Here is a 24,823-nt window from a genome sequence, read left to right on the forward strand (position 1 = left end):
TGCGGTTCTGCCTTATAACTGATGTTGTTTATCTAGGATTCCGATAAAACCGGTGTGACTTGTCCTGGGATGGACCCGGTGGCCCAGAGCTCTGTCTCTGGGCGTCTGCCCGGGGCTGCGCGTCTGGCGGCGGCCACAGGCGGGCGCGTGAGGGCACCAGGCGAGCGCCCCTAGTCCTGGATGCTTCCCTCGAGGGTCCTGATGAGGTTCTGATAGGTGCATCTCTCCGCCTGCCACGAGTGACACGCTCTCACGTACTCCCTTCCGTTGGCCACGATCCCTCTCTCTAGTGCAGGGTCGCTGACCAGTCTCTTGGCCAGCTGCACAAACTCCTGCCGAGGGACGGGTGGGAGAGAGACAGGCGTAAGCAAACACACACACGTGCTGGGTGACCATCCGGGGAAAGCTCGCGGAGCCACCAACCATGCCTCCCCCCCCTCTTCCCCGGATTGCCGAAGCTGCTGTTTCCTTCCTCTGCAACGACTCTTAGGTCCGCTCTCTGGTCCCTCGCTCATGAGTGTCGGCTGAGAGGTGACCTGGGTCCTGCTCCAGGATCTGAGCCCCACACGCTGTCCGATGCTACCCCTGCCCCATCGGTTTCCCACTGTGCTGGGCCTTCCTTTCTCTCTCCCGGGCACAGAGCCTGTCTTCAGATGCTCTGCCGTGGGGGGAGAGTGCCAGGCTGCAGAGTCAGAGCTGGGCTCAAATGCTTCTGCAGGACCTAAGTGAGCTGTGTGCCTTTGGCCAAGCCAGTTAACTCTCTGAGTCTCACACTTACCCTCTCTTCAGGGTCAGTCAGCCCAACCCTGCCCCAGACTCCCCGAGCGAAGGAGGGAGAGGAGACCGAACGTCCTCGGTTTTCTGGGCTTTTCCTCTGTTAACTAATTGCACTATCTATTGACGTTATCTATTGACAGCCTCAGACAGTCGTCACTAACGCAAGTGCGGCCCTGCTGACGGGTTTCGAATATCAGAGCCCATCAAAACTGGAAAGAATCAGAATGATTACTGTTCGGTTGTTCAACAGTATTCAGAGAGAGGAGGGTCACACGCATACGTGTTAATACTGCATTTCAGCCAAGAGCCAAGTTTGTGAGCCAGGAGGCCTGCGTTTACCCTCACACCCCACCTCCAGATGGGGACGCTTCCTAACCTCTCTGTGCCTGTGTTTCCTCATCTGTAACTGAGGGACAATGACAGCATCTGCTTCGTGACATGCTTATGGGATTGAACGAGTCAGTACAGAGGGCCCCGGGCACAGCCCGGCACACGCTTGGCCATCACTGTCTCCAGGACTCCGGGAAGCCTGTGCAAACGCCAAGAAGACAGCCAGGACTCGGATTAACATACGATGCTTTGCTGTTTGAAAGGAATGTCCACATACTCTCAAAATTATTGTTAATTAAACGTTGAATGCCCTTTATAGCTAGCAATATAAACAGCGATATTTACGATAGAGTGGAATTATATTTTTATGTGTTATGTATATAGTTTTTAGTAAATGGGTGTTCTTTTATAATAAAAATGTAACATATTTATTCTCACCTTATAGTAGAACAACATTCTTATAAAAATTATTCGAGAGGCTTATGGCTTTGGCATATTATTTTACGACTCTGGTCATATCTTGGATTTATCTAATGCACGGACTTTATGATTTCTACAGAATGTGTGACCGTTTGACAGCAAAATCCTGAATGATGGAGCTTGTACGGATGGAATGTGACAAAGTGCACTGTCTCCTCTCAGCACAGAAGACCAAACAGAACGCAGACTTAAATAAATTAGCACGAGAGGCTCAGGTGGGGAATCAGAAACACCGTGGCCATCACATAACAAAACCCTGGGTGAGTGGCGGAGGTAAAGGGAGAGAAGTATCAGGGAAGAGAAAAGGGGAACCTGACTGGTGGGTGGTCAGACTCCCTCCCAGGGGCTCTGGGACTATTTTCCTCTGGACTAAACCAGCTTCTGCATGACCGCCAAGGCCACACGAGGAGGGCACACCCATGGACCCTGAAGAACGCTGGTGGACAGATGGCAGGGCACCTGCCGGGGCCGACTGCACACGAGGGCGTGGCCACAACCCCCGTCCCCACATACACACTGCTCTGTAGTACGACTCAGCCACTCCTCCCGAATACGAGGTGGGGGTGGGTCCCCAGCTCTTGAATCCCTGCTTGACCGGCGGGGATGTGTCACGGGTGACGTGTCTGACCTCCACGCAAAGCCCCCGGGCATCTCCTGCTCTCATTCGGGCCCCGAGGTCACCGCTTGGAGAAACCCGAGCTGACCTGCCTGAGGATGACAGCACGTGGACAGAGATGCCCGCCAGGACCGGGGCGGAGGCGTGCCTCACCAAACACGCCGGGCAGCGAGGCGGTGAGAGTTTCAGCAGAGCTCCTTGGAAACCAGCACAGGTCCCAAGGCATCAGCGGTCCGGCCAGAGCGCCCTGGATTCTGCAGAGCTGTTGGCCGTAGAACTTGCCAGAAAACTGATCAGCTAGCTGACTCTCCCCCCATGGGGCAAATACTGGGGGCGGGGACGTTCATCAGGGGCTTCATGCAGAGTAATGGTCTCCTCTTGACGGCCGTTCAGAATAAGTTAAAAGGTGTGAAGGGGACATATGCTGAGACAGTTAAGAGGAAACAGAAATGTGGGGGCCTGGGGGGCTCAGTCGGTTAAGCGCCCGGCTCTTGGTTTCAGCTTAGGTCATGATCTCGCGGCTCGTGAGGTCAAGCCCCGCATCGGGCTCTGCATTGTCAGCGGATTCTCTCTTTGCTGATGGGGATTTTCTCTCTCCCTCTCTCTCTGCACTACCCCTCTCCCCACTCTCTCTCTCAAAAATAAATGATCTTTAAGAAAGAAAAGAAAGGAGAAGAGAAGAGAAGACAAGAGAAGAGAAGAGAAAAGAAAAAAAAAGAAAAGGAAAGGAAAGGAAAAAAAAGAAAAAAGAAAAGAAAAGAAAAGAGAAAAGAAAAAAACAGAAGCCAGGTATGGGCATCCCACATCCCACATCCCACCGTAGAGAGCTCAAAGACAGATCCAGATCCAGACAGGGTTCTAGGCCAGCGTTGGAAACCCGAGCGCCCACCCGAGCCACAGAAAATACAGGCCTGGACTGGAGGTCACATTCTCCATGCTCCTCAAGAGAGGCCTAGATTCCGGAAGTTTACATAAAAGCTCTTCGCGATAAATACCGACAAGCAATGCAAAACGTGGAGCACATGGCAAAGTAAATGAGACGCAGGTGTGGACCCGAGCCACCCCAGGGCCACAGGTGTGCAAACCAGGGCTCAGGTCACACGTTTTTAAGTTAAAAACAAAACTCAACGCGAAAGAGCGTGGTTTCGTTTTCCCAACGATTCAGCGAGCAGTTTGCCATTTTCTGAGTCCCCTTCCTCCCCGAGGAGTCTTCCGTGGCTGGTGGGAAACTCGCCACTGAGTCCGTCTGACCCGCCTTCTCTCCCGGTGGCACCCGGGGAGGTCCAGGGCATGGCGAGCGGGGGCAGTTTTACAGAACTCACATTTAAAGCCCTGTTGGGACCCTTGTCACAACAACGTCCCCCTAACGCCACAGGGCAGGGGGGAAGCCTCCCTGGAAAGCAACGCCCTTGCAGCCGGAATGCCGCAGCTCGTTCTTAACTAGATGGTTCTCAAGAGTTCTACCCTCCCACCACCTTCTCTGAGCCATGTATCCTTATTCCTCCAAGAGAAGCTAGACCCGACCATATAAAAGCCGAGCTTCGGGCTATTAAACAACCCCCTCGCTCAGGCCATTTTGTAGGACGGCACCTGGCTCGTGCCCAACCCCTCACCCCACAGACGAGGCCCCCGAAGCCAGCCATGCCCCGGGACGAGGGACAGCGTGCCGGAGGCCTGGGCGCGTGTTCTGACCCCCTGGGCTGCGTGGGACAGGCGGGGAAAGGGCAGCGCATGTGATCCACGTGGTGGGAAAGCTAATCCCCTCCTCCTCCTCTCCGGCTCCCGAGCAAGTCAAGGAGAGAGCCTCGGGGAGGTGCAAGCCTGCTCCCGCTCTCGTCTCCGCGAGGACGGCTGGAGTCCGGCCCAGAGCCTCCAGCGGGGCTGGGACCGGCCACAGATCAGCAGCAAACGGCAGCCGGCATCTGTCACGTGCTCTCTGCCGGGCAGCGGCTCATGATCAGAATCCGGGATTTGGGGGATTTAACGATGGCGTTTGTGCCCTTTTCCGTTTCCGCGCGCCCTGCGGTGGCTTCAGACGGCGCCCCGTACGCGACAAACCACAATTTCCGAATCAGAACGTCCAAACGGTCACCCTAAGCAGGATAAACAAAGCCACAAATAACTTCGCGTCGGCTCAGATACGACTTCGCTGCCAAGTCGGTTTTGGCACGAAGCTCACGGAAAATTAGATTGTTTTCCAAGCGCTTTTCTGGATTTCGGAATTGCAGAAAGGGACGGGGACTCTGCGCTGTTCTCACGGCTCCTCGCACAGACAGGGAGGCAGGAGCACAGAGAGGTCCAGGAACTGTGCCCAGGGTCACACAGTAAGAGGCAAAGTGGCCGAAGCGGGAATTACACTCAGACCGTTCAGCCTCCAGTCTCCGGAAGCAAAGAACCAGAATGCGAGAGAAGGCGTTGGGAGGAGAGGTGGCCGGGGGACGGTTCTGGGGGATGCACGGTGACCACAGCAGGGTCAGGAGCCTCACAGAGTGAGCCAGAAAGAGCAAAGCCCTCAAGAAATGCGTAAGGAAAGCGGCCATGAAGGTAGCCCGGCCGCACTTAGGGGACACGAGATACAAGGCTGGCCGCGGCGGGCTGTGGGAGGCAGGCCCGGGGGTCAGGGCAGAGCCCGGCCAAGGCCGCCTCCGGCCCCCGCAAAGCCTCCTGATCAGCGCTGTCCTGCTGAGCCTGGGCGTGGCCGCCTCGGCCCACAAACCCATAGGGGAGGGTGACAGCCACTGCCCTCGTCCACACGGATGTCCGCACACAGCCTCATTCGGGGCAGTCACGCTCTCCTTCCCTCGAACCTCAGCCACCAGCCGTGCCTCCCCGGGGGCGGTAGCTGAAGGCCACGCTTTCCGGGACCACCAGCTCCGGGAACGGCCCCAACAAAGCAGGAGGAAGTACTTGGCAAGGAACCCAGGCATCGGGTCAGCATGCCCCGCCCCCCACCTGCTGTGCTGGACTCACGCCCGACCTCTGCTGTGCGGCGCCCCGGGGAGAAAAGGCGCCCTGTCTCTACATCCACGGGAGCGAGACTCCGTCCCATGGCTGTGGACACAACAGCAGCTCATGACGTGTCACCAAACCAAGATGCGACAGAATGGCCCGTCCACGCGGGAAGGGGTGGGCCATGTGCGCACGTGTCCTGGAGAAAGAGGAGGCTGTCTCCAAATGGCCAATTGTGGCCACTTCTTAATTTTTATGCTGTCAACTTTCCTATAAAAAATGTACCATGTAAACAATCACAGCCTAACACCAGGACACGGAGACCGCGGGGACCCCACCAGATCTGTGCCCTCCACGTTCCTGAGTCCCAGGCACACTACTCGTGAGTTCTCGTTCGTTCATGCTGTTCCCTGCGGCGCACTGCACTGCCTCCAGCTCTCCCGCGACGCACGCCCTCACGCACCCCAGCTTCCGCGCGCGGGGCCCTGCCGACCCCCAGTGCCCTTCCCTGCAGGGAACCTCCCTCTTTCCACACCGGCCTTGTCCACCGCAGGCAGGACCTGTGAGCGTGACAGGAGTCCATCCCTGTGAAGCACGGGGCCAGCCTCCCATCAGGGGTGGTGCCCCTCGTGCTGAGGGCCATGAAAGGGACACACTGCCCTATCCTGCCACCACCTGCCTAGACCGTGAGCCCCAGGGGGCCTGGACCCTTTCTCTCCCAGCATTTGTCCCCAGGACTGAGCTCAGCGCCTGCCACACAGGAGGCTCAGTAAAAGTCCTCTGCCTTACACACCTGGTGCGTGAACCGATTCACGTACCTTGTCGCACAGACACGGGAGAACCCGCCACTCTTGTCCTTCCCGCCCAAACTCCTCTTTCTGGCTCATGAGACCCTGCGGCCCGGAGGGCAAGACGCAGCCTCGGGCCTAGGAATGCGCCACCTGGGACACGACCTCGCTGGGAATGTCCATCTCTCCTTCCTGCAGAGACGGGTCCGCCCTCGTCCGGAGCAGACATCAAGCCGGCGGCCTCCACGGCCAGTCTTCCCCTGCATGCTGGGACAGGCCCGTGCTGTGTTTAATGACTTTAAAAACCGAAATATCGAGATTTACAAATTGGTAAAAGCCAAGTACAATGTGGGATTTCCAGCCTGTCTTCAAACACGACAACGACCGTGAGTCCAGCCGAGGGCCCGGGGTGGCTGGCCCTCACTCCCCCCAGGGGGGTGTGGTCTCCACCGTGTGCCCCACACATGAGGGCACCAGCCACCTGGCCCCGAGAGAGCCCCATTCACACCCGCTTCTTTTCTCTTCCCTCTCCCTGCTCCCGGCCACGCGCATATGTCACGACCTCCTCCCCCGACCTCACTTCTGCTGTCCGGGCTGACCAGGTATGACCGTGGCTCCCGCCACCGCCCTGATCGTTTACCTTCTGGGGCCAGACATGGGCACCACCAGGGGCTCCGGAAGAAGGCCTGCACACAGAGCTGGCTTGGCTCCGAACCCGATGCCGGGAAGACGTGAGCCCTCAGGACTCAGCACGCGGTTGGCCCCCCCCGGCCACGGGCAGGCTGGCTGTCACGGAGCGTGAAGACGGGGCCACGGGTGCACAGGGAAGGGGTCAGGGAGTGAGGGCCCTGATGGGGACCGTCGCCGAGTATGGGCTACGCTCTCGGGGGAAAGGTCACGTCTCTGCCCCTGCTGTTGTGTTAGTTTTAATAAAAGGTTCACAAAATGAGCCAGAGGATACGGATGCCCCCCGAGAACCACTGATGCCCTTCAGACAAAACCTATGCGAAGCGTGTCTTCTGCTTTGAAGGGTGGAAGGGCGGGCCAGCGGGGTATGGAGCCCATGAGCCAGGGGCCTCGTCACATTTCTGCGTCCCGTCCCCGGGGACCGAGGGCTAGCGCTGAACTAGCCAGGCAGCGGCCGGTCCCACTGGAGCCCCTCGGTTGACGTGACTATAACCAGAGGTGCTGGTTTGTTTAAAACGCATGTTGCTTTGGAAGGAAGCTCCCACTCTGGGCTTGGGCGAGTCTGGTCCCAACCGCAAAGAAGACAAACAACGCCGTGCGTGACAGCCGCGTCTAGCGCGCTTTTTCAAGTCTGTTAAAAAACACAGCCATCATCCCCCCCCACCATGGGCAATCCAAATCATTTTTTAAAAACATCCTTTGTAAAAACCAACGTAGAGGTGTTGGAATCAAAGGAAGTCCTTGACTTAACTCTGTGAGTTGCCGCGGCTCCGTGTCTGAGAGTCGGAACGCCAGTCACCGGCAGAAGTGACCTGACCTATGGCGGGGGGGGGGGGGGGGGGGGGGGGAGGGGGGCGGTTACTTGCTGATGTTAGAAGGCATCCCCCACCGGAGGGACTCTCACTGGCAAAGTTACAGCGCTCTGAAATTGAGCTATAGAATAAGTAGACGTGGCCTTTGGGGAGATGGAAGTGAAAGCAGTTGCCAGGGTGCAGACGATGCCGTCGGGCCGAAAAGCTCGGCTGCTGCTGATTTTGACAGACCCAGAAACCGTTGCTTGGAGAACCAGCACGTGCCCACTCCAAAGGCTTCACAGGCTCGTACGGCTGTGGCTTGTGTTGCTGCCGAAAGGGAAGGCCCTGGTGCCGAGGGTAAGCCCCCCGCCCCCTTGGCTGGTGCACCTGCCCTCCGGGCGAGCCAACGCGCCAGTCAGCCGTGACGAGAGGTGACCCATCGTCATAGCCAGGGAAAGGGAGGGCCGCCTCGGATTAAACACCTGCCGCAGGGAAGTCTGAAGAACCGCATTCTCAAACAGGTGAATCGACTGTAATTTTTAAGCACAAATCCGTACATTTCTGAATAGAACATGTGCTTTAATAAAGACGCGGGGAAGTAGAACCTGATTTTTAAAGACTTGAAGAACAGAACTCGGGCCTGAGACTCTTCCTTTACGACCGCCTGACACAAGGCGCTGTCAGTGATAGTGCCTCTCCTTCCGTGGTGACAGGTCCAGGGCTCTCCCGTGGGCGTGAACACGCTCACCCTGCGTGTCCCCCCTCACACCTCCAGGCGGCAGGAGGTGCAATGAGCTGCACGTGTCCAGAGGACAAAACAGGGCTTGGAGACCCGGCCACATGCCTCGCACGCGGTCCCTGGGGGTTCAGGTGCAGGCAGACACGAGTACCCTGGAAACCTCAGCAGCTTGCAAACAGGAAACCCCTTCACATGCTTCCCGGACGTCCAGGCACACACATACGCGTGCCCCAGCCGTGCCCGCTCTCAGAGGCACCGTCCTGTCTTACTTCCAAAATACACGTGTGTGCGCGTGCATAGACGCAAGTCCCCCGCTTATCCTGTACATTGTTGTGAGGCATTACAGGTGATCGGATATATGGCGACCTTCTGGAAACCAGCAGGTATTCTAGAAATAGAAGGCCGTGCCCACTTTGGAAGCGAGACAGCCAAGCATCTCACAGGTGACCTGACTTGCTCGAGGCCACGCCACCTGTTGGAGGCAGAATCAGACTGTTCTGGGCGGGGACACGCGCTGCACACAGGGCTCCCACCGAGGGGGAGCAGGCGGGAGGGGGGCGCTGGGCGCTGGAGAAAAGATGGGAACCGCAGAACGAAAATCATTCTGATGAGCCGATCCCGGGGACCCCACCTCCCTTACCTGAGGGTCTGAGAACAACAGCCCTGTGACTTCATGCTTCACCACTGCCGCGTTCCCGGGGATGTTCCTGGCCAGCACGGGAACTTCCAGATCCATCGCCTGAGGATGTGAGAGAGAGAGGAGACAGGTAGGCAGTCGCGATCGGGAGCTTCTCCGGCGGCCTGAGCCAGTTTGTGGGGGGAATAACTTCTATGGCAACCGGACCTCTGGCAGCTCATAGAAACACCGCTTGCCAGAGCAATGAGCCAATCGAAGCACGCCATTGTCAAAGTACGTGCTGAATTTTAGTTCTGGAAAGCTGTGTACCGTGAGGCTCTGTCTGACATGGTTGCCACAGTGTCACAGAGAAACGCGCTGTCTCCAAACGCTCCCTGGACGCCTGGGCAGTGCCAGCCTGCGGTACACATCTTTAATTACCCTCATCACTCCCCCGGCGGGTAATCTGCCCGCAGCACAAGCAGTGAGAATGGGAGGACTGAGCACGTCTCCTCGGCACGCACACGAGAGAAAGAAGGGGCGTGACTCATCATCCTGATTATTCACCAAGCAGCTTCTCCACCCCCCAGGGAATGGGGCCCGCACATGGCATCTGCAGCCCAGCAGGAGCTGGCATCGAGACCTCGGGCGGTGCCCGCGAGCACAGCGGGAAGACTTGGCCTCGCCCACCCGGCAAGGAAACACCTCTCTGGTTCTCTTCCTGCAGTTTTGGGGAGCTTGACCTGCAAGGGTATCGGGAGAGGCCAGTTCTTCCGGGTCCATTCCGGCCTCCGACAGTGAGTATCCGGTGGCTACTATCACCTGGGACTTTCGTGCGGGGGGTGCCGTCCGGCGGGTAAGAGGGACGCCCTTGGCAGCCTGGTGCCCACGGGCAGGACTGGCTTGCGCCAACAGCAGACCGATAATCTGGCTCTCATTCCACAAAAGCACGTCGTGGGCACGCTGCCTCTGCCTGCGGCATCTACTTCTGTGGAATCAAAGTTTGCTCACGAAGGGGTGATACTCCATTCTCAGAAACGTAAGTCTACCCAACCACAGCCGCTTCGTGCCCCGCGGTGGGAAGGTCTGTGACACCAGAGCCTTCATAAGGCAGGGACGCCAGCAACACCCACAGAACACCAGAGCCCGGCGTCACACATAGTAAACGCTCAATAAATATTGTGGGGCCAATGCCCCAGGAGCATCCGCAGAGTGAATTCTCAGTTGCGTTGTTCACCGTGGCCATCTTGACCACCCGCTGTTGTCTCTGTGGGCGTGCCTTGTTTTCTGGCTCTTCATCACCTACCCCTTCCAGGTCTACTTTGAGCTCAGGATCCAGGCCCTAGAGAATGCAGGAGCTGGAGACACCCTTCCTGTCGGCACTCCTCTGGGGCTACTTTGCTTCCACCATTGGGGAAAGCAGTAGAGGTTGACTTGTGGACGAGAGCCCCTGCTGAAGTGCTCCTCCCCAGCCGCCTGGCTGCGTCCCCAACACAGTGATGGGTCCGTCTTTGTCAGTCTCTCTTGTTGGCGTTTCAAGCACACAGAAGGTCTCCGAGTCAGATTTTCCATTTTCCTTTTGTAGGGCCAAGACCAGGATCTTCAATGGTCATCACACTCGGGAACGAGGCACCTCGATGGCACCAGGGAAAAGTAACCTGAAATGGTCACGTTCCAACACTAGGTCGCAAGTGCTTATGGATTCCTGGTTGGGCCCCTTGGGTTCTGACACATTGCAGGCATGGTCTGGCATCCTGGATGACGGCACGGGCTGGGGATCAAGAGGCCTTGGTCTTGAATTAAGATCCCGGTCTTATTATCTTTGTTCCAGGTGAACACAGTGGGTGTCCCCGTTGGGAGTACAGCCCAGTTGCCTGGAGGGCTGGAGGAAAACCGACCAGGCTCCTGCCCCATACCACCCACCCCACAATGAGGCATTTGTGAAAGTTCCTATTGTTCAATCCAAGAACCACCAACAGAGCAAGTATACTGTCGAGGTCCTGGACGTCTCCCTGGGTCTTGATTGCATCATTTGGGAAGAAGGGACTAAATTCTCCTCTCCACAGTGCATGAAAAATTCAGATGTCATTTTGCGCAAACACCATTATGTGGTTTGTGGCATAAGCTGACTGGCACATCAACCACATCAGTTACGAGGTCGTAACATAATTATGGTGACTGAAGCTATGAGTCATATGGCTTGTCTCTCTGCTTGTCATACAGTGCAGGTCGCTAGCTCGTTAAACTCACGCAACACACTGTGATTTCGTTTCTAGACATTTGTCAACTAACTGCCGAATCCTCCGCACGGATGAGACCTTTGAGATTGTCCTGTTTCACCCACTGCCTCGTGTCAGGGCAGAGTTCAGAAAGAAGGTGAGCCACACGTCAGGGTGCATGGCGAGCCCCGTAGCGTGTTCCTCTGTCCCAGGCAGCCCCCACAGCATTTGCAGACTCGAGCGGTACATTCATCCCCCGACTTGGGTTGAGCACCGGAGTATTTGTGAGGAATCTGTGGCAGATACAGAGATTGAGAGGAGATATCTACAGAGGTAGATGTAGTGCTAAAGAGACAAGGGTAGATTTGTAAAACCGGTGATCAGAGAGTCACAGGACCCGCCGATCCTGAGGGATGCCAGAGTTCATATCCCTGTTTCACGCAAAAATGAGCTTATTATCACCCCTCCTGTTGTGCAGACTCATTGGCATATCAACCCAGCCAGCGCTCATCGAGCACCCACCCTACACGTAAGGCTGCACACCGCTGAGAGTTGTCCACTCATTTGATAAACATTTGTTATCAACCTGCAAATGGCAGGATGCAGGAGGCTTAGGTGACGGGACCAGCTGATTGAGGGGAGGTAACGAGGTGGTATTACACAGTAGAGGAGACTTGCTGGACTCAAAAGGCCTGAAAAGAAGACGACGACAACAACAACAACAACAAAGGAAGTAGGAGAAAGGCAATAACAGAAGTGTAATTAATGAAGTAGAAAACAAAAACAAAGGAACTGATGTGGAGATCCATTGGGGGGAAAAAGCCAATGAAACAAGGAAGTCACCAGCACCCTGATCACCAGAAGAAAGGAGAAAGCAAAATAAGACAGACCGAGGGGGGAAGTAACCACTGAAACAAAGAAGTTTAAAGTTATAGGAGGATATCTATAGAAATCTTTGCAAATAAGTTTGAAAATCTAACTGAAATGGGTAGTTTCCAAGAAAAATGCATCTTACTGAATTAAACGTGGTAGAAGTAGAAATGCTAAAACAGATCAATTTCTATAAAAGACACAGAGAAGTCATCAAGGAAACCGTCTATAACAAAAGGATCATCTCAGACGGTGTCACAAGGGAATTCGACAAACTCATCAAGCTGCATAATCCTAGGGCTCCAGGAACTGTTCCAGATCACAGAGAGGAAAGAAACGTTCCAAATAGTTGTTATGAAACAAGCGCAACAATAATACCGAAGCATGAGACAGATGGCACAGGAAAGAAAGCCACAGGCCAATCTCACATATAAATCTCTCCCTAAAATTCCTAAAGAAAAGAGTAGCAAACAGAATCCAGAAGCACATAAAAAAATGATGGAAACCAACCATTTCAGTCACTACATTAAATGTGAATGGACTAAACACTGAACTAAAAAGGAAGAAATTGTGAGGCTCAGTTAAAAACAGCAAGACGCAACTATATTCACTGCCTACAAGAGATATGCTTTGGATTCAAAGACGCAAAAGTTTGAAAGTCAAAGGATGAGAAAATATACCACGCAAACAGTAACCGTAAGAACTGCCCTGGCTGTATTAACACCAGATGAAATGGACTTTAGGGCAAGACCTGTTACTGGAGACAAAGAGGGACATTTCATAATGATAAAAGGATCGATACGTCAGGACAACATAAAAATTATACATGTGCACACACCTAAAGACAAGGCCCCACAACATGTGAAGCAAAAACTGACAGAATTGAAAGGAGAAATGGCAATTTAATAATAATAATGGGACATCTCAATACCCCACTCTCAATAACCGATAGAGTAACCAGACAGACAACCATCAAGGAGACAGACGACCTGAACAGGACTAACCAAATTAACCTGACATTCTCAGCACAAGCCTCCAATGACTACAGAAGACACATTCTTCCCAAGCACACATGGTTTTTTTCCCCCGGAACATACCATATGTTAAGTCAAAACGAGTCAGACTCCATACATTCAAAATGACTGAAATCATAAAAAGTATGTTCTCTGATCACATTTTTTGGGAACCAGAGTGTGGCTGTGGGAGAAGGGAATGTAAATACGGAGTGGAGGGGGGGTAAGAAAGACCCTGCGTAACAGGATTTAAATTTGAGGCTTAAACTTTTAAAGATAAAAAAAAATAATAACAATTTTCTTAAAGTAAAAGCTCTGAAGCGATTCTGACCGGGTCTGAATCCTGGTTCTTTTACGTATAGCTGACCCTTCAACAACAGGGGTTTGAACCATGAGAGCCCACTTACGTGTGGATTTTTTTTTTAATAAATATGCTACAGGACTGTAAACATATTTTCTCTTCCTTATGATTCTTAATTACATTTTCTTTCCTCTAGCTAACTTTATGGTAAGAATACAGCATACGAAATGTGTGTTCATTGGCTGTTTATGTTATTGGTAAGGCTTCCAGTCAACAGTAGGCTGTCAGTAGTTAAGTTCAGGGGCAGTCAATAGGTATACGTGGATTTGTGATGTGTGGGGGTCAGCGCCGCCCCCCAACATGTTGCTCAAGGGTCAACTGTACTAATTGTCTGATCTTGAGCCAATGTCACACTCTCTCACCTGTTCGCCTATTTCCTCTGATGTAAAATCGGGATGATAATAAAATCTCCTTCGTTAAGGGCGATGGGAGGTTTCAGTGATGGTACTGAAGAGCTTAGACTCATTTCTGGGCATAGTTATCATTACAAGTAAGATTAAGGTTGCTGATGGTTTCTCTACCTGAATCAGTAAGATTCACACAGCAAAACTACATGTCCCAGAGCTCAAGACTGCATTCCAGACCCCCAAATCCCAAATAAATAACAGGTGCCCTTAGGAACTAGGGAGCTGGAAAGAAAGTAAATTAAATTATATTAAAGTTTGGAATAAAAATTATAGTATAGACAAGCAAAAGAATAAACTTGGACCCTTTTCTTAGACCATACATGAAAATTAACTCAAAATGAATCATCAACCCAATGGAAGAGCTAAACTCATAAAACTCCTAGGAGAAAATACAAGAGTAAATCTTTGAGACCTTGGATTAGGCAAGCAATCTTAGATATGACACCAAAAACGCAAGCAACAGTAATAACAACAAACATAGATACATTGGACTTGATAAAAATTTTAAGTTTTTGAACTTCAAAGGAAACCATTAAGAAAATGAAAAGACAACCCATAGAATGGGAGAAAACATTTGTAAAGCATCTATCTGGTAAGGGACTCGTATCTATAATATATAAAGAACTCTTACAACTCAATAATGAGCGAAACAACCCAATTTAAAAATGGGCAAGAGAGGGGCGCCTGAGTGGCTCAGTTGGTTAAGCGTCCAATTTAGGTTCAGGTCATGATCTCGAGGTTCATGAGTTCAAGCCCCACATCAGGCTCTGTGCTGACAGTTCAGAGCCTGGAGCCTGCTTCAGATTCTGTGCCTCCCTCTCTCCCTCTGCTCTGTCTCTCTTTCTCTCTCTCTCTCAAAAAGGAACAAATGTTGAAAAAAATTGTTTTAAAACATGGGCAAGAGATTTGAGAAGGGATTTCTTCAAAGAAAATATAAATAGGACAACAAACGCCCAAAAAGATGCTCAATATCACTCATCTATAGAGAATCACGGGTCAAGTGCACAACGTGCGACCACGTCACACAGCGTAGGACGGCTGTCGCCAACAAGACAGTAACACGTTGACGAGGGTGTGCAGCACCTGGATCTTCCCCACGGCCTGATGGTGGGATATGAGATGACGCAGCCACTTTGGAAGACAGACTGGCTCCTCCTCGAAGGGCCAGCAGCTCCACTCCTGGATGTAAACCCAAGAGAAGTGGAACCACGTGGTCAAGCAGATACTTCTGTACACAGGTGTCCACAGCAGCAGCATTCATAACGGCCAAAAAGTGCAAACCACCCAAACGTCCATCAGCCGGTGCGTGGATCTGTACACGCGGTGTGTTCCTACCATGGTGCGTTTAGCAGTGAAAAGGAAGGAGGTACCCGCACGTCCTAGAACATGACATCATGTCGGTGATGGAAGCAGGTCTCAAAAGCCCACATGTTGTCGGATCCCTTTATAAGAAATGTCCGGAAGAGGCAAATCTGTGACACCAGAGAGCAGACCAGTGGTTGTCTCAGGCTGGGCTTGGTGTGGGGGCAGGGGATGCTGGGGAAACGGCGAGTGACTGATGATGTGTGCAATATTTGGGTGGGGGGGAGGCGATGAAAATTTTCTAAAGCTGCTAATGGCTCACAACTTGCGAATAGACTAAGAGCTACTGAATTTGCACACTTGGAATGAACTGATGCTTTAAATGAGTGAACTAATGTACACGCTTATTATGTGGCTTATAGCTCAATAAAATTGTTGTATTAAAGAAGCATTTAAAAAAGACACAGTGCGAAATACCTCTCACTATATTCAGAGTGGGCCCCACAGTCCAGAACAAAAGCCCAGGATAACAATCTGTAAAACGCATGTTTGTCAATAAATTTATTTGCACAGTAAGCGACTACTTTGTTGCTAACTTTTTACTGTTACCGTACTAAATCCGATGAAATGCTGTGTGTACGGCTGGTGATGTCACTGAACACAAATTAATGAGTTTTTCTTTATCTCGGAAACTTCTTCGTTTTCAGTCTGGTGATAAATGTTGTGGCTTTATCTTTCTTTAATGCCTTGTCCTGGCCGTACAAAAACAGCGCTTACTGGAGATTGCCTTGGCCGGGAATCGGTGAGGTCACAGGACAGGCGTGTTCCCCGGTGTCGAGCAGCACACGGGATCTAGGTAGGGTGGCAGCTACACGGCCTGGTGGGGACACTTGCTTTCTGTAGAAGCCCCACCATCCCTCCCGGAAGGAAAGCAGCTTAGAATCAGGCAGGAAGCAGGCATGCGTTTGGTTCTCGGTGCCCCGCTAGTCGTCCTGCTGTGTCCCTCTTCCCCTGGATCCCGATGGGAGCAGCTCCCCACAGTGCCTAGCGTCGAGGTCGGGCACCCCTCCCACCGCAGTGGTGTGCGAGGGCTAACACAGCACGGCAGCAGGGCGGCTTAAGCCATGCGGGATGTGCGGTCGCAATTCCGGAGGCGGGGAGTCTGAGATCAAGGTTCAGGGTCGGTTCCTTCCGAGGGCGTGGGAAGGATCTATCTGGTCCAGGCCTCCCTCCTTGGCTCTGAGATGCCAACTTCTCCCTGTCTCCGTGTGCACCTGTCTGTCCAGATGGCCTCTTCTCACGAGGACACCCGGCGTGGTGGCTTGGGCTCCACCCTAACCACTCATCTTAGCGTGACCACCTCTGTAGAGGCCCCATCTCCAGAAGAGACTGCATTCTGGGGGCTAGGACTCCGACACCCGAGCTCCTGCAGGGACACAGCTCAGCCACTAACCCTCACCACTGACCACCACTCCCTCCCCGACCAGTGACCGCTGCCTCACCTCCCACCCTGTCCCAATCATGCAGCTGCCTTTCTTGCCAAGCAGTGATTACTTTCCTAAAACCCTACTTTCATTTATGGATTTCCTCCTTCCTATTTCCAGTTCCTTCTTTCTGCCCCAAACAAGGACATAAATTCTCTGTGCCAAGCATGGAGCTTGCTTGATATTCTCTCTCTCTCTCTCTCTCTCTCTCTGCCCCTCTCCCCCCTCGTACTCTATCTCTCTCTTAAAAAAAAAAAAAACAACAAACATTAGAATACAGCCTTCCTTCCCCCGGGCATCAGAAACTTTGACCCACAGAGTGGTGTGTGTGTGTGTGTGTGTGTGTGTGTGTGTGTGTGTGTGTGTGTGTTCTGGGTTGGGGAGGAGGCCCTAAGTAGGAAGACTGAAGTAAGAGCATACTTTTTTATATTACTTCAGTTTGATTCCAGGGGACTTCAACTCCATAATGAGTCCAAACTTGAAACCACGAATTTGCCGTAGGAATATTCACCCTACCGCCCACACATCCAGCTAGGGCTTGATTTTTGGAGTTTCTTGGTAAGAGATGTGTTTTAGCAAATGAGATTTTTATTTGCTTCCATGAAAAACAAAACAAAACAGAACAAAGCTAATTCTGAGAGGTCGGAAGATCGCTTCCTTCAAAAGTGATAGGCATTCATTCCGTGATTCACCACTTTGCTTCTCTGAATGGCCACTAATGACGAGGACCCAGACCACTCCCCCAAAATCAGTTTCATTCAAAACCCTCAACCCAACGGTCACTTGGGGTTTTCAGGAGGCGCACAACAGCTACACAGGGGGCGGTCGGATCCGCTCCCAGCTGCCTTGTCAGACGCTGCGTGTGCTGGTTATGAAATCATTCCTGGATTTGACTGCACTGAATCTTAGGGAACTTGAACAAGAAAATGTGTATTTACATACAAAGGAGCCGATCAGCACCAGCTCAAGGACTGGGGCTGTGAGAGGTGCGCTTCTGAAGCTGGGACAGGAGTGGAAGGCGTCTCCCCAAGGCCTGCGCTGACCCCGGGCACAAGCCTTGTGGAGACAGACGCTCATCATCCAGCTCGGATGGAGGTCCCGGCTGTGCCTGATGACAAGCGGGTTTCGGTCCACGCTGTGCGCTCTGGGGGCGCCTGGGGCTGGCATCCAGGCACCCGTGTTCAGCTTCTACCCCTGTTCCTGATGCTGTTTGGGTTTAGCTTCTTTAAACGATCCCACGAGAAAATATTAGGCACCCACATCAGTCGTTCCTTAGTTTAGGGAGGATTATTCCTTTTCCTGCTTTAGTCACGAACCGTGTTCTGTGAGACACCGAATGGTATCTGTTCGGTAAATTCGACTGGTGTCCGAGGGAAGAAATGGACCTTACGGACCACAAACGATGGCATCGCTCCAGGTAGCCGTCGGAAGGAGAAAGCCACGTAGCGAGAAAGAAAACGAGAAACCCGGTCCACGGTCCTGGAGGCCCGATGGCCACCGTTTCCTTCTCCAAGCAGGGCTTATCCTGCCCTAGACCCTGGGCGTGCCTACCGCGTGCAAGGCGCGTGCTCGGGGCCGTGAGAGCCAGGTATGTGCTGCACCTCGTGACGTGCTGTCAGCGCCACAGGCCAACGCAGGCCGCCCCCCGCTCAGCCCCCTGGCCGCCCAAGAAACCGCGGGAAGCAGCCGAGATACCCTGGTGAGCCAGCCGGCCACTGCAGAGGCTCAAGCCGGAAGGTTCAAGGGCTTGGATGGAGCCCGCTGTCAGAAGCCACAGCCTGCCGCCCACCCCCCACAACATGTTGGGGCGGGGGGACACAGCATGTGCCCACTCCTGTTTCAGGACCCCCAAGTAGACAGGCTCCATTCCCACCCCCCCCCACCGACTCCCCCACCCCTGCAGAACAGGTGAGTCTCTGTACCTAGGAAGCCGGATGCTGGGTGAGGGGATCCGCTCGGCCCGGCCCCTCCCCCTGCACCTGTAACCCCCCCTCCACGTCCCCGCCCCCGCCCTGCCACAGGCCAAAGTCCGACCCGTCCTCATCCCGGGAATTCTGGGATTAGAGAGCTACTGAAAAGGGGGAGAAGAAACCAAGAAACAGAAGGCTTCGTGCCAGAATAACCGCCCCCCCCATCCCAGTTCCCGGCCCAGCCTCCTACAAGTCAGCGCCTTCCCATCACAGAGATTTAGCGGCTCAGAGAGGCCACCGAGTTTTGTCTTGTTTTGTAGCTGGCAACCACAAACGGCCAAGAGACAGGAAATGGTGTTAAGTCCCGTGTAGAACTTAAAACCGGCTTCCGAAAATCCCAGGGAATTTTTGCTCCCTGCAGCTGTGAGAAGTGCGGACCTCGACTGACCAGGACGCCCCCTCCGCCCAGGAGAGCAGGAAGGAGGGGCCCTCTGCCGGCTCCTCTGCCGGGACTGGGGCTCGTGCTTACCTCCAGGATGGCCGCAGACATGCCCTCGGAGACTGAGCTGTTCACCACCGCGAAGCAGTTCTTGAGCGCTGCGTGTAGGTCCCCCTGGGGCATCTCTCGGATCAGCCGCACGCCCGCAGCCCTGAAACAGGAGTGGGGACGTGCTTCTGTCCCTGCGAATCGTGTGGGGAGGGGGCAGGAAGGGGGAAGGCGACAGTTTCCACCTGCCACCCTCAGGCAGTGAGCAGTTGTTGAAGCCTGTGTTTCTGTTTCCCCCAGGTCAGCCGCCCTCTGGACAGTTCAGGTCTTTTCAGCTCTGGCCAGTGTGACCAGTGACGATTCTAAGTGTTCTCCATCCGCGTCTCCCTGAGCGAGCGAGGCTGGGCATCGCCACTACCGCGGGGATTTATTACGCTACCTGCACGGTGTCCTTCCTGTCGAGTGGGGGGAGGGAGAGCAGCTCGGACCTCCCGGGATCATCGGGACATTACAGGGGGTGATGCTCGGAAGGGCTGGGAACAGAGCCTGGGCACCGTGAGTCGGGGGTGGGGGATGTACCAGCCTCCGGGTTTCCTGTCCTGCGAAATGCTTGTTCACGTCCCACACTTACCTCTTTACTCTGGCTCCCACTTCCCTTGTAAACACCGGGTCCACCTGAAAAGACACCAGGATACATTTTAGGAAGAGCCTCGGTCTCAAGAGAATTTCATGTCACGGCAACAGAGTCGGACTCAACAACTCAGGAAGGAGAAAACCAAGTCAAACGGGTTCCGCTCCTAGGTAATAGCGACGAGGGACAGAGTCGCACTGGGGACGAAGTTCAGAGAAACACACATGACCTCGTGTCTGCTGTTCAGCCTGTCACACAAAGCCTGGGGGAGTCCCGGGGACAGCCACCGATGGTGTCGAGCGCAAGTCATCCACAGCCAGTGTGGTCTGCCGGCCACACAGCTGTCCCGTGAAGGTCTGGTGGAGTCACTGAGTGGTGGCTCTTGTCCTAAACCTTCCGGGCAGAATGAGTCGGAATCCTTGGCAGAACTAAGACAAAGGATCCAACAGAATTAACATTGTATTTTATTTCTAAAAAATAGTTTTTAATTTTATTTACTTATTTGAGAGAGCGAGAGAGGGAGAGAGAGGATCCCAAGCAGGCCCCACACTGTCAGCACAGAGCTGGATGTGGGGCTCAATCTCATGCCGGGAGATCACGACCTGAGCCGAAATCAAGAGTCAGACGCTTAACGGACTGAGCCACCCAGACGCCCCAAAGTTTTATTTTTGACACGGTGTCTTCGTGGAAACGCAGTTTTAAAGCCAAGGGCATGTCCATCGGCGGATGTGTTCATACACAAATAGGTCCACCCCCACAGTGGAATATAACTCAGTCACACGAAGGGGAGAATCACGGACGCCTGTCACAACATGCGTGACCCTTAAAACAAGACATTCGGTGAAATCAGTGGTCACAAAGGGCCTCATACCATGTGATCCCATTTACATGGAACGTCCAGAATGCGGCGGATCCAAAGGGAGAGAAACCAGGTAAGCAGCTGCCAGGGACTGGTGGTGGGGGGTGGAGACAATGGGGGGAGGGGTGCAGACAACGGGGAGTGGCCGCTAATAAGCATGGGGTTTCTAGTGCGGTGAGGAAAATGTTCCAGAATTAGGTAAGGGTGATGGTTGCATAACTATGTGAAGATACTAAAAACCACTGCATCACATACTTTAAGATGGTGATTTTGATGGCCTATGAATTACATCTCAAGAAAAGGTGGGGCGGCAAGTGAAACCTTAATTAGTCACAACCTCATGTCCTCGAGCCTGGAGTTTGCTCCCACTCCACGTCTGGAGGCGTTCTGTCCCCAGGGGAAGGGCCCGCACTTTGTCTGTTGTAGTCCTGCTGAGGGACATGCTGAACTGACGTACCCGTACTGTGTCGTCCCGGAAGAGAGGCCGCGTGGTTTTCAGCAAACGCATTCCCAGACGGGGAAGGGACGGGAAGAGAGGGGGTGCAGGCCAGCGGGTCTCAGATCCCCCCAGGCCCCTCAGAGCCCCCGGCCGCGCCTGCGTTCGTGCGCCTCTCCCGGCCTCAGTTTCCTCGGCCGTCGAGTGAGCGTCGGAGCAGAGCCTCAGGGTTGCAGGGAGGACCAAAGGCGTCAGTGCGGGGCCATGACCGTTAGGAACAGCAGAAGAAAGGGCTGAATGTCCTAGAAAGAGCTGCGGACGGCACCACGGCACCGGCAAGGTCTGTAAACATCGCCTCACACGCACGGTGCCCGCGACGCTGTCTCACTTCTCAACGCGCAGGACTGACAGGTGCAGAGCCAGGTGCCAGGTGCCCGGTGCCCACAGGTTGGCACCCTGCCCGGCCCTCGGAGCCCAGGCCGTGACACCGCGGGCGCACGTGACCTCTTATCCGTCGAGCTTACTCTCTGAGGGACCAGGAGAACATGAGGGGACCCCCCGGGCGGGGGGCACAGCGTGTGTTCACCCAAGTGCAGACACAACCAGCAGACCACTGTTTGCCCTTGGCCCTTCCTCCCCTGGTGTCATGAACAACGAATACACTTTTAAAATAGTTTGGGGAGCCTGGATGGCTCAGTCGGTTAAACGTCCGACTTCGGCTCAGGTCATGATCTCACAGTTCGGTGGGTTCGAGCCCCGCGTCGGGCTCTGTGCTGACAGCTCGGAGCCTGGAGCCTGCTTTGGATTCTGAGTCTCCCTCTCTCTCTGCCCCTCCCCACCGCTCAAAAAATAAACAAACATGAAAAATAACAAATATTAAGTTTCTGCCAGCGTGACATGAAATTCTGAGCACATCACCAAAGATACAGACAGATGAGGGCATAAACACATTTTACTGATATGGTGCCTGCTGGCTTGGCCCGTTACTCCCCGTGAGCTAGCAGCGAGGGCAGATTCAATTTCTAGTCTCATCCACGCTTTGCCAGCAGGTGTTAGGAATTACAAAACAAGCCGGTTTAATGAATATGACAATATCCCTGTACTTTTATCATGCAAACGGAAGGAAAAAAAAAAGTGTTGCTTTCCTGAAACTTTTCATTTCTTTTGGCCAGGAAGCACTGTGTGTGTGTGTGTGTGTGTGTGTGTGTGTGTGTGTGTGCATGTGTGTTGGACCCCAAATCCTTCAAACAACCGGCATGACTTGAGATGTATCCCACAAAGCTAACACAGCAAACGTGGATGCATAAGGAACACTGAGATTATTCCCAGAAAAAAAAAATCTTTTTAGAGTTTAACGTATTTGCATGGCGAACTTACAGGAACAGCACAGAGGACAGATGTACTTGGGTGTAGACACCTCAGTGAGGAGAGAGTATAAACGGGCGGAATCCACTGTGCGAGTACAATTCGGCAACACCTTTTGGTTGCCATCGACAAGCAGTTTGCTGAGAAACCCCAAACGCTTGCATATGATCCAGGAAAACTTAACAGGCTTGTGTATAATTGTTATAAAATCCGGTTGCTGAACTTTCTCGCTGGGGCACTTCGACCTGCCTTCATGCTTTAAATCTCCACTTTTAGATGAAAAATTCGCACACAAATGAAAAAGGAGAAGTTGCCAATGCCTGATTTCTGCCCCTGTTTTTCCACTCATGATCACATAGTTGGGTGCCTTTTGGCCCCCTGGGTGGGGGGGCGGAAATCTCTAGTATTCGGGACCACCGATAACAAGAGGAGAGCTTTTGTTTTCAGAACGAGCAGTTTCCCATTTTAGAGGATTCTTAAGCATGTCCTCCGTGTGTGCCGCGTGCTGGCCGTGTGTCCGTTGGCAAAGTCCCTACAGACTTTGCGGGGGTGTCACACAGGCCGGTGTCTTCCCCAAGGACAACCAGACAGGCCTCGCTCACCTCTTGGTAACCAGCAACGGCCTCGCCCTGGACGCTCAGATGTGTTCAGGAGTCCCAAGCAATTTCTGCACAGGATGTTGGGAAGCGAAGTCCCTGCATCACTTCCGGGAAGGACAGTTCTCCCTGAGCGCCCCGTGCGGGCGGGCCCGGAAGGGTGAAGCTTCTTCAGCCCCCAGCAGAGGGCACACGCTTGCAGGTGCCAGTCACTGGCGGGGCCCTCACCACGGGTCGGCTGGTCAACCCGCAGGCAGTAGATTCTGCAGGAACCATGGTCTAGGGGCCTCCTCATCTCCCCACTTCCTCCCGCGGTGGAGCTCGGCCAGCCATCCGCTGGGCTGGGGGGTTAGAGACAGACGTGCGGAGGCTGCGAACACACCCCTGTTCCTAGATGGATCTTTGAAGAACAAAAACTCATACTTATGGACGATGTGTTGTTTGCTGCTGTCAGGAGTCAATATTTATTCGCCACGTACTCTGGGCCCAACGTGGCCAAGTTCTAGGCTACGTTCTACTAAGCTGCCCTTGCCGACAATGCTATTGGTACCCCATTTTACACAAGAGGACAGTGACGCTCATAGAGCTTCTGTGATTTAACCAGGACCACTGAGCTGCACAGGTGCTGGGCCAGGAGACTGAATTCTCAAAACTGTCCTCCACTGCCTCTCTGGTATCTACTCATGGATTTGATCAAATAGTTCAGAAAAAGCCAACGTGGATTACCTATTTATTTCCCCACGATTTACCACCTGTAGCTTTCTATTTCTAACCCCCCCACCCCCACCCCCACCCCGGGATTATTGCCATTCTCACTACCAGGAATGCCACCCCTCCATCCCCAACACCTATTCAGCCCCACGGCAAAGGCACAAGCCACTTCCCTGGGAGAACTTCCCCGATCATCTACACCGGAAGCAGTGTCTCCTCCCCAACCTTCCTTCCAGCTGCTACCAAATGCAGGCCTGCCTGGTCTGGTACATGTCCGTCTTGTCCCCATATGCACATCCATTTCCCTCCGAGGCCAGGCCCGGGTTCTTTCATACAGCTCTCTGCTTGATGATATTTGCTAAATGCACGGCTTCCCTACCCTTTCCGTCTCTCTTTTCTGATTCTCTCTGTTGAAGTGATTTTAAATAATTGAATTGCATCACAACCCTAACGTCTCTTCATGAAAAAGGAAACAGTCTAATGAAAACCTTCTTTTGGCTTTACATATTGATTTTCAAATTCGTATTTTACTTACGATAACTTTTAGTTAGAGATCCCCCGTTTTAAATTTTATTAGCATGCTCTGCCCTCATGATTAGCTATTAGAGAAAAGTCATTCATCGGGGAAAATTTTGGAAATCTGCTGGAATACCTAGCGTGTTAACTAAAATGTAGCTGAAGGTGTGAACAATAACTTTCAAGTTGGAAATACAAACTAGATGAAAGTTTTCTGGATTTATCTTCCACATCAGTTCATTTTCAAATCTCCTAGTGAAGCCAAGTGGAACAAAATGCAAGATAAAGAAACAAAGAAGGGTAGATTTTTTTTCCAGGTAATGAAAGCACATGTTATGAAATTTTAAAAAGCAAAGGCATTTCAGGCATCAAAGAAAATTCTCATTTCCTCCTTCTCCGCTTATTTATTTCTGAGCAAAATATATTGTTTCAACTCCCAGGCTTAAGGAAAATAATCTTTGATATAAGAAGTAACCGTGGGAAGTCATTAAACTGCTGTGCTCAAGCCCAGTGTTCATACCACACTCGTTATCAAAGAGCCCAAGAAATGTACCCACTCAAGAGCTTGCCACACGCTTTGCAAAAATGGTTGAACTGAGAGATCAAGGAAGCTTTACTAGAAAACCAAGGCCAGACTCAAACCATCCTGCTGCTAAGGCAGGATCCTAGTGTGTCCACACCGAAAGGAGACACTGGCATGGGGAAGTCTTTTTTCCCTCAACGTCGAACGATGCTGCCTGTGAACCAGGCACCGTACTAGAGCTCGACCGTCTGGTCCCCACAGCAGACGGTGAGGCAGGCAGCACTTTCTGGGTCATACCCACCTCACAGATGGGGAATCTGAGGCACCGAGCGCACCGATCATGAGCTGACTCCGGAG

General features: G+C 53.0%; 1 protein-coding gene and 1 long non-coding RNA gene across 6 annotated transcripts in view; one reads left to right on the forward strand and one right to left on the reverse strand.

Annotated features, from left to right (window-relative positions):
- Positions 1-8: 8 nt before the first annotated feature.
- The window catches only part of GLT1D1 (glycosyltransferase 1 domain containing 1), a 90,687-nt gene continuing 65,872 nt past the window's right edge, over positions 9-24,823 (reverse strand). For 3 of the 5 annotated variants that reach the window (XM_007090037.2, XM_042962327.1, XM_042962329.1), the window contains 4 exons: positions 19,461-19,504; positions 18,872-18,992; positions 8,801-8,899; positions 9-332 (listed from right to left, as the gene is read on the reverse strand). In XM_007090037.2, coding sequence (XP_007090099.2) covers positions 171-332; positions 8,801-8,899; positions 18,872-18,992; positions 19,461-19,504 — 426 coding nt within the window. In that variant the 3' untranslated portion in view covers positions 9-170. Of the gene's footprint in view, positions 333-8,420; positions 8,572-8,800; positions 8,900-18,871; positions 18,993-19,460; positions 19,505-24,823 lie in introns of those variants that run through there. The other 2 variants (XM_042962331.1, XM_042962330.1) reach the window with 2 other exon arrangements.
- Positions 240-13,331, forward strand: LOC122232619. Its single transcript, XR_006209978.1, has 2 exons — positions 240-1,847; positions 10,608-13,331. It is a non-coding gene; the product is annotated as an uncharacterized LOC122232619 (long non-coding RNA).

The sequence above is a fragment of the Panthera tigris genome, chromosome D3, assembly GCF_018350195.1.
Source record: "Panthera tigris isolate Pti1 chromosome D3, P.tigris_Pti1_mat1.1, whole genome shotgun sequence".
Lineage (NCBI taxonomy): Eukaryota > Metazoa > Chordata > Mammalia > Carnivora > Felidae > Panthera > Panthera tigris.